Here is a 9,737-nt window from a genome sequence, read left to right as displayed (position 1 = left end):
AGAGAGATAGAGAAAATGAGAGAGGAGAGGGATGGAGAACGAGACAAAACTGTGAATTCGATTAGTTTATGAGGTGAATAGTTTCATAATAATAATAAATACTGAATCTTGAATCAGTTCTTGTGTAAATAAGATGAAATCAAACATTTGTAAACAGACAGTTTCGCTTGATTTGAACGAAAAAAAAATCGGCTTCAAACACACAAAGAAACAAGTCATGCTCATATCACTAATTTTTATCTTTGTTTTGCGTCGCATTTCTCTTCTTCTTCCTTGACTTCGATCTTCTTTTTTGTTATTTTCTCTCTCTCTCTCTTCTCTCACTCGCCCTGTGTCAATCTTTCGATTTTCTTTTTTTTGGTGTCATATATTTTCCATATTGTGTATTGCATTGAATGAATTCGCGGAACCTACTGGCCGGCAAAAAACTGTCCAAATGAATAGAAGTTCAAGACAGAAATTTCTACTGATTTGTATTTTTAATATTGTGCTTTTTTTCTCTGCACATTTACGCTCGATGAATGTACTGAAAGTGTTTGCTACTTTCTCTGGAAAACAAACAATTCAAATGACTACCAGGCATCGAAAACAATGAGACGACGCATGAAAAATTAGCAGAAGTTGTAATAATTTGTGTTTGAAAAAGGAGTCGACTGAAGAAGCGTGATAAATTGAAACTGGAAGCACATCGATATAGAAACAGGGACACAGCGATAAGCAAAACGAATGGAAACATGGAAATAGTAGCCACTGGGTGCACATTTCTTCGACCGTTTTTGTTGTTTGTTTTTGTTGCATGCTGTGAATATTTTTATGACCGTATGATGTATATGTGCACGACCACACGGCAGGATCACCTCTTGTAATACTGGATGATGTTGTGACTTTAATTCTAATGATAAATGTTGATTTGAACGAGACACACAGTACGATCGGAACAAATCGTTCAACAAAATAGACACAGTTTAAATTAGCTTTGACTGAACATTTTTTTTGGCTGTTGCTTTCGAAAATTCTTTGAAGTTTTGCGGAAGGAGAAAAAAAATGAAATACAATTGGTGTGTGAATTAGATGCACTTGTTATAACACACAGACAAAAAGATACTCAATATATAAGTTAAACAAAATTGAACTCAATACTTGTTTGTATTTAAACGGCAGTTTATGGATCTGATTTAAAGAATTGATGAAGAATATCGAGCAGAGTCCATAGTTTTTAATAACAAATTTTAAATAGACAAAGAATTCGAAGTTATTATTTAATCGCTTGGCAGAAAGAAGCATTTCAAGTACTCGAAACATAAATAAACTTGAATTTCTTGCTTTAGAGTAAGTTATAAATAACAATTTTTATTCTTCAACTTTCAAAATCAATTTATGAAATTAAATAGTCAATTATTAACTATAACATAGTTTTACAATTTATCTTCCATTCCATTTACTAAACGGTTTCGAAATGAACTGAAGCGTTTTTTATGTTTTGCTTATTTTTCAATTTTTTGTCCTAGAGTGAATACTGCGAAAAAATGAAGACTGTACAAAGAGTCACTATTTTCGTGGCTATGTGGATAATGAACGTATCTATTGGAGATACACAGAGGTGATGACGAGGGTTCCTAGGGGTCGGATGACCCCCCCCCCCCTAAAATATTTTTAGGAACCCTCAACAATTTTGTAAATGAGGACCTTTTTTTGCTCTTCACTTTTTTTGGCCGAGAAAATTCTTTCGATTTGCTAGGGATTTTCGCCAAAAAAGTGACTTCCAAAAAAAAAAAAACGATTTTATCCTCATTTCGTACAAATTGTTGACATCGTCAGGGACCCCCCATGGATTTTTCCAGGAACCCCCTACAGAATTTTGCCATCACCCCTTTCCCCCTAAAAAATTTTACGTCATCATCTATGGGACATAAATCTAATGCGCTCTATACTTTAACATTGTGACACAATGACAACCATCAGGTGGCTACTTGGAGCTGTCAAAACAGCGTATGAAGATTATGCTATTGGAGTAAAATTAGATGAAAAATTCAGTTGGAAAAATGTTGAATACGATTGGCTATCGCCCCTCCTCAAGGAGAATACGATTCGCACACAGAAATACGTTCCCGAAAACAATTTGCCACTCGGTTTAGATTTGTGGAAAGATGAACTATTTATCAACGTTCCAGGGTAATATTAACTCGATTTTAGAAATTGGGAGATGCTAAACGGCACTAATTAAACTCTATTATTAAACTCTTTTGAATTTTGGATTATGTTGAATACTCATTTGATTCTTGTTTTAGATTTAAATTGGGTGTGGTTTCGTTTCTTAATTATGTTAATATTTCAAGTGTGCTAAAAAATCTGATACTGAAGCCATACCCAAGCTGGAAAGTCATTTTAATTGATATAACATCAAATGGAACTCTTGCAGACAATTTTCCAATTGCTTCTGCGATTCGTGTTCGAGTCGACGAGTGTGATCGTTTGTGGGTGATGGACTCTGGGTTCATTGGTTATTTGGCAATACAAGTTAAACTTCCAACAATCTATATCATTGATTTGAATATTTACCTGTTAATAAAGCTACATTGGTTCCCAATAAGTCATTTAAAGGATGGTTCCTTTTTTTGGTAAGAATTTCTTCTTATACACACTTATTACACACTGATTTCAATGTTGGAGGAGTGAATTTTCAAGTAAAACTCGGTGTATTTGGCATGGCTTTGGCGAAATCAGATAAAGCGGGGTTTGTATATCATATTTAACATCAATATACAAAAAATATTTTATTCATATTTTTAATAATTACAGCGTTCGAACTGTTTATTTCCATGTCGGTATGCAGAATAGAACGCGTGCATTGAGTATCGAACCTTTTCATGATTATTATTTTGTCGGTGACCGCGGACCCAACGGACAATCGAGGGTATCATTTTTGGATGAAAAGTCAAACGTTTTATTCTACGCTCAAATAAACAAGGACGCCGTTTATTGTTGGAATACTGAGAAGAGAAAAGAGAAACCATACAATTTGAATACACAAGGAGTTGTCGATATGAATTCGGATTCATTGGTGTTTGTAAATGATTTGAAAGTCGATAGAGATGGATATTTATGGGTTCTGTCAGACCGTTTACCAGTGTTCATTTACTCAAAATTAAATGCAAACCAATTTAACTACCGAATTTTAAGAGGAAAAGTCAGTGAATTGATTGCCGGAACAGCATGTGAATATAAAAAAATGTGCAAACAAGGTTGGTCATCTGATTTTGCTTATCCAAATTAGCCAATGTTACTAATAAAACAAATAAAAATTGAACATACTGAATAGAATATTGTATTCTCTTTTTCTATCTCCATTGCTTGAAACTAGTATTTAATGAATAATAGATTTGCGGTTAGTTTCTAATGAAAAGTAACGTTTATTTATTAAAAAGTCAATTAAGTTGAACTTTTTTGTATTGAACGTTGACTCTCATGTTATTTTAATTTGAAAGTATTCAGTGCGGAAAACATTTCAAATTCGCAAACGAAAAATCTGTCGAAATTGTTCCTGTTCGAGTCACAATTTAGATTTAAATAAAACAAAGCGTAAACCATCGAAAGAGCGCGTGAGGCCACTTTGAGTTAACTGCTAGGAATGCTAATTGGTATTTGAAATCTATAGAAAAACTTGAATTTCACGTTTTGAATGAACGCATGTTTCTTCACACTTTTTTTCGGCCGTGAATTTTGCGTAACAGAAAAAACTGTCTTCACAAAAGTTATAGGTGCTTTCGAAGTTTGATGACTTTGTTCAAGACATTTGACTCTTACCGATTAACAGATAGGTTCGTCAATGTGCAAAGTGTAAAAGCCGAATTTTTTTGTATTGTGAGTGATTTATATTCTACGGAATTTTCCAACTATTGTTCAATTCGAATAAAATGTTACATTGAAGCATTATTATCGCAGCAAAGTATATAGCGTCAAATAATCAAAATTTTAAAAACAGTAGAGAAAGACATCTAGCTGAAATATGTCATCAAAACCAAATTATTTGCAAAAACTTGAAGAAAATAGGAGAGTAGTAGATAGCAGATATTTTCAACCAGATGACATATTTTAGAAGTCATCTCAATAAATTCAAAGATTCAATTAACTGTCAAGAACGATATAATGTGTTTTTCTGATGATATACTGTCATTACCGAAGATTATACAGAAATTCCACGTCAATAATATTCATTATAACTTTTAAAAAGATTATACAATATCAAGGGCAGGGCCATTTCGACACATTTTCATTTCCTTGAAAAATGGACCAAAACATACTCACCAAATAAACCCAAAATATGTTTTGTAATTGTGATAATCCATTTTTCAAATTGGAATGAGTTTTTTTTATTGAATTCTTGATAAGAAATATTTTTCGGTTGATATAAAAACGCTTATATCAAGGCTCTGTATTATTTTAGTTCGTTCAGTGATTACACGTCGAAACAGAAGTCTCTGGGAATTACATTTTATTCACACATTTATAGCTGATGTGGTCGAACGTTATTTTAAGTAGTGTATAAAATCCAAACTTTTGAGGCGATATTTATAAAAGAATTAGGAAATCACAGGTATTGTCGTGTAAAAATCATTTTATTCTTTTTAATTTGAGTTCTGTTGACTATGTAAACGCAATCAAAATATGCTGAAGATGCAATTTTTCTTAAATAAATAAGTTAATAATAAAGTTTTATTAAGAAGTTTTATTATAATCATTTGAATGGATATTTTGTGGAAACCAATTGCCGGACAACTTAGCTCGAATTTATTTGTGTGTGTAAAATCTGTTACTGTAGTGTATTTTGATTAATTTGTGCAAACACTCGTCGTATAAATAAAAAAAAAATTAAATCAATGCAAAGAGGTGCTTTTGTATTATAAAATTACACCACATGAAAATATTAAATTCAGTATCAGTTGAATTGATCCTGAACGAAGTTTAATCAATTGAAAAAAAAAACATACTATTCGCTTGAACGTTTTTTTATTAGTTTCGCTTACCCTTGACCTTTTATTGAACTTAAGATAACATTTGCTGGTACAACAAAATGGAAATTTTACAATGGGCGACTGTTTTTATGGCCATGTGTATAGTACACGGGTCCATGGTAGTACAGGAAAAATCCAAATTAAAAGAAAAATTCAGTTGGAAAAATGTGGAATATGACTGGCCAACTCCATCCGCCAAAGAGGAAGCGATTCGCACACAAAAATACATACCCGAAAGCAATCTGCCCCTCGGATTAGATGTGTGGAAAGACAAACTATTCATCACTGTTCCAAGGTAAATCTTGAGATAAGAATGAGAGATGCTTCTTTGAAAATCAAATATTAATTGCATGATTGGGAGGTCAACTGTGACATTTATTGATTCGGACATTTTCTTAAAGATTTGCTGCAGGTGTCGCTTCAACGTTGAATTATGTTAGAATTACAGATAACAATCCAGATAACAGTCCAGTTCTGAAGCCATATCCAAATTGGCAATTTCACAATGTTGACGTCGATTCCAATGGATTTATTGTCAATAATATGTCATTAGCATCAGTATTTCGTGTTCGTGTAGATGAATGTGATCGTTTGTGGGTGATGGACTCTGGCTTCATTGATCATTTGGGAATTCAAGTGAAACTTCCAACGATATACATCTTCGACCTGAACACCGACCAATTAATAAGACAACATCAGATTCAACTGTCTGACATGAAACCCGGTTCCTACTTCATCAATGTCGTTGTTGATGTTCCGAAAAACCAATGTGATAATGCGCATGCGTATGTACCGGACTTAATATCTGGCGTCGTAGTCTATTCATATAAACTCGATCAGTCTTGGCGCGCCGAACACAATTTTTTCCACTTCGATCCATCTTATACGGACTATAACGTTGGAGGTGTAAATTTCCAATTTGTAAACGGCATATTCAGCTTGGCTTTGGGCAATCCAGACAATATGGGGTTTGTATATTATATTCTAGAATATTGTTAACATCAATGTATAAATAATATTTTATTTAAATTTTTAACAACTACAGCGTACGAACTGTTTACTTCCACGCATTGTCGAGCTCGCGTGAATTCGCCGTTCCAAACGTTGTTTTGCAAAATCAAACGCGAGCAACGAGCACCGAATCCTTTCATGATTATTATTTGGTCGGTGATCGTGGTTCAAATGGGCAATCGACGGCATCATTTTTGGACGAAAAATCGAATGTTTTGTTCTACGCGCAAGTAAATAAGGACGCCGTTTATTGTTGGAATGCTAACAAGCCATACAATTGGAATACACAAGGACTTGTCGATATGAATTCGGATTCATTGGTGTTTGTAAATGATTTGAAAGTCGATAGAGATGGATATTTATGGGTTCTGTCAGACCGTTTACCAGTGTTCATTTATTCAAAATTAAATCCAAACCAATTTAACTACCGAATTTTAAGAGGAAAAGTCAGTGAATTGATTGCCGGAACAGCATGTGAAATCAATAAATATTGTACAACTGATGGTCTTATATTATATCCCAATAATTAGACTAACATTGACCAAAAACGCAATTAAAAACATTTAATAAAAATAAATAAATCAGTAGCATTGCACTGCAATTGTGTGAATCATGTCTTTTTACACTTCACCAATGTATGATTTGCAGTTTTGAACCAAAATTTTCAGGAATATGTTCAATCTTTCAATTTGAAAATAAAAATGTTTAATCAACGTTTTAACGAAAAAGTAATTAATGTGAGTAGTCAACGAAATAACAAAAAAAAAACATTCTGTTTATGAATCTGATAAGCAAAACGAACAAAAAACTGGCTGTAAACTGAATTGGTAACTTATCGAAGGTTATTTCTCACAGAAGCTGTAAACTGATTTTTATTTACTATATTTAAATGAATTATGAATGCCATCATCGGCAAAAAAAAACGGAAACAATAAATGCGTATGACAATCGCGCATTAAATTACAAATCGAATTTTGTTTCTATGTAAGTATTGTACGATCACGCAACAGATGTCTACCAAAAACTAAAATAATATACATGAATATGATGCGAAATGAATGGAACGAAAGTCACGTAGATTTATGTTTTCTTTGTATTTTTTTCATTGGAAAATAAGTATGCGAACAATAGCATCTCAGAATTCGTGATTTGCAATACAAACGTCACACGCAATAATTATACCCCAACAATATCCAAAAAAAAGTAAACGTCATTAACTTAACAACAAAGAGACACATCGGTCAAACATATGATATACTACCACAACATCAGCAGCAACAACAACAACAATGTAATACGATTAAGTGAGCGATCAGTAATCGGTCAGTATGTGTTGGCACCTCGTGTGTTTGTATACTCATAAGTCACTATTTATGTACATATTGACAAAATGACAATCGAAATTAAGTGTGCGCGCGCGCTCTCTCTCGTTTGTCGAATATGTGTGTGAATATGTTGTGTGTGTGTGTGTGTGTGTGTGTGTGTGTGTGTGTGTGTCGGAATTTCGAATCTTATCGTCATATAGTGTATGTTTCTCGTTCTCCCTCTACCAATTTTTTCTCTTTCTGTTGCACGTGCCTATATATAAATATATATTCCGTGATTTCTGGTTTGCTTGGTTTTGTGTAGTTTCGCTACAGTTGCTCGCTGACAGCAAATCGAGTAAAGTTCATCTTTTTGTGTGTTATTTCGTGTTTTATGTCGTATACCAGATTGAATTGACTGAGTATCAGATTAAAAACAGCAAACATTTTATATTCGTTTCTTTGTTTACAAACGATGAAAGCCAAAGTAATATTAATAAAGTATAAACATTTTTCGAATTAAATCAGTTCCGTGATTTGTTCATTTCCGAAACCACAATTTTTAATTAATTTGTGTGAGTTAATAGTTTAAAGTAAAAATTTGTGTTCGAAAATAAGTGAAGGGCGTAGAATTGTCAACGGTATAGAGTATTTTGTTCGATTAAGAAAAAAAAGAGAAAATTACACATCATGAGTGTAATTAGATTGCAACTTTGTCATTGTGTATTAAATTTGTTAATGTTAAGTGTAATTGTAAGCGTTGTGGAACTAACACCACTTTGTGGTCAAATCGATGGATCATCGCAACCAGATAGTGATAAAATTTATTTTAAAGATAGAAGTCAGAGAATTCGAACGATTGCAATAAATGGCAAAGTATATGCATGTTACCCAGACGGTACTATGGTAGATACAACATCATCCGGTGAAAACAGCAATGAACGACTTAGTGAACATGAAATTCGTGAGAGAATACGTGAAGGTACATATACTCATTTTTATTTATTGTGAATGTCTTTTACTTTTAATCTGTCATTATTAATAATATTAAAGTTTAGTCTTTCAATCTTCAAATTTAATAGACGAAACCAATTCAACAATGAATCATCACGGAACATACATGGCGAACGTTAGCCGTTGCGCCGACAGTAACCTATCGTATTGTACAAACGACACCAGCTATCCAATGGACATCATTGAGAAATTATTGCGAAAACAATTGCATAAATATGCCGATGCATTTGGCAGCGATATGATATCGACGAATATATCCACCCGCTATGGTGGTGCTGATGAAATTACACTGTGCGATTATTATGAAGAAGTAATTTATCCGAAAAGTGGACGGAACCAAAAAGGCGTTGATATGTTCATCATCAATACCAACGACCATAAACAAGGTGTACGCGTTTCAAAGTGTGTAAATAATGGACAAACGTGTAGAATGAGCGAAAATTTCCCAAATGGTTACCGCACCGAATGCAAACAACATTTTGTTTATCGTGAATTACTCACGCTGGCGCCCGATCAAACAATCACAAGAGATAAATTCGAATTTCCGGCTTGTTGCTCATGTGCCGTGTACAGAGATGATAATTTCTGAATGATATCAAACTTAAACAATATTCAATTAGTGACAAACAAGTTAGTTTTTTGTTGTTGTCCTGAGTGATTCTTCATTCAGAATGAAGCCAAATTTATTCAATTACAATATAATGCAAAATTTAAAAAGAAACATGGTAAATGACAAAAGACTTTTTCCAGAATAGAATTTGTTTAGATTTTTTTTCCATTTTTAACTTATTTCGTCTCGATAGAGCCAAAATTTGGATTCAAAAGTATGTAGCATCGACGTGTTCCTGAAGTGAATTTTGCGTGTAAATAATCTCTATACGACTATTTAAATTATATTTAAATTGTAAACACGTTTTTTTTTTGGTCCCAGAAACGACGATAAATACTAGAATAATTCATTAGAATGTGTGTGCTATTTTCGTTTCAAATACGTATTAAGTCAATGTATAATGTATTCGATTTACTGAACGATTTTTCATTTGCTTGTGTTTCAGTATTGATTGACCAATTTTAATATTCAACATTGCCGTGCTAATGTGTTGGGACAAAAAAAACGTGCATATAGTTTATGAGATCATTTAGCTGTTACACTTATTTGCATACGTTGCATAGAAATAATCTAGACATATAGGTTACCTTAATTGATGTTATATCGTTATTTTAATGGAAATTTATGAATAAACATAAAATAAAAAGCGCAAAATATTGTCGTTGTAATGGTGTTTATGTCTGCAATCGGTGTGTGTTGTTTTAATTCTCTTCGTTCGTTATCGCGGCGAAAACTTTGATATTGTCCACAGTCAACGGGTCCAGCAGCAGAGTTGCAGCTATTGCA

The 9,737-nt window shown here is 33.1% G+C and overlaps 3 protein-coding genes across 5 annotated transcripts; all 3 read left to right on the top strand.

The window, feature by feature from the left end:
- Positions 1-1,948: 1,948 nt before the first annotated feature.
- On the top strand, positions 1,949-3,274 carry LOC116344920 (L-dopachrome tautomerase yellow-f2-like). The gene is made up of 3 exons (XM_031773782.1): positions 1,949-2,172; positions 2,289-2,618; positions 2,800-3,274. Exons 1-3 carry the CDS (start codon positions 1,949-1,951, stop codon positions 3,272-3,274), a joined length of 1,029 nt encoding a protein of 342 aa, XP_031629642.1.
- Positions 3,275-3,730: 456 nt separating this feature from the next.
- Positions 3,731-6,633, top strand: LOC116344760 (L-dopachrome tautomerase yellow-f2-like). Of its 2 annotated transcripts, none has more exons than XM_031773492.1 (4): positions 3,731-3,861; positions 5,049-5,307; positions 5,414-5,980; positions 6,058-6,633. In XM_031773492.1, the coding sequence occupies exons 2-4, from the start codon at positions 5,072-5,074 to the stop codon at positions 6,551-6,553; spliced, it is 1,299 nt and encodes a 432-aa protein (XP_031629352.1). In that variant the 5' UTR covers positions 3,731-3,861; positions 5,049-5,071; the 3' UTR covers positions 6,554-6,633. The 2 variants fall into 2 exon arrangements, with proteins under 2 accessions (XP_031629352.1, XP_031629351.1); XM_031773491.1 differs by lacking the exon at positions 3,731-3,861 and adding an exon at positions 4,430-4,594.
- A 1,024-nt stretch (positions 6,634-7,657) lies between these two features.
- LOC116344777 (protein spaetzle-like) lies at positions 7,658-9,605 on the top strand. Of its 2 annotated transcripts, none has more exons than XM_031773515.1 (2): positions 7,658-8,309; positions 8,410-9,605. In XM_031773515.1, exons 1-2 carry the CDS (start codon positions 8,018-8,020, stop codon positions 8,928-8,930), a joined length of 813 nt encoding a protein of 270 aa, XP_031629375.1. In that variant the 5' UTR covers positions 7,658-8,017; the 3' UTR covers positions 8,931-9,605. The 2 variants fall into 2 exon arrangements, with proteins under 2 accessions (XP_031629375.1, XP_031629374.1); XM_031773514.1 differs by having other exon boundaries at positions 8,386-9,605.
- The last annotated feature ends 132 nt before the right edge of the window (positions 9,606-9,737 follow it).

Source organism: Contarinia nasturtii, unplaced genomic scaffold (genome assembly GCF_009176525.2).
Source record: "Contarinia nasturtii isolate CC-2019 unplaced genomic scaffold, AAFC_CNas_1.1 Cnas_scaffold_1182, whole genome shotgun sequence".
Classification (NCBI taxonomy): domain Eukaryota; kingdom Metazoa; phylum Arthropoda; class Insecta; order Diptera; family Cecidomyiidae; genus Contarinia; species Contarinia nasturtii.
This window is presented reverse-complemented; position numbering and strand designations above follow the sequence as displayed.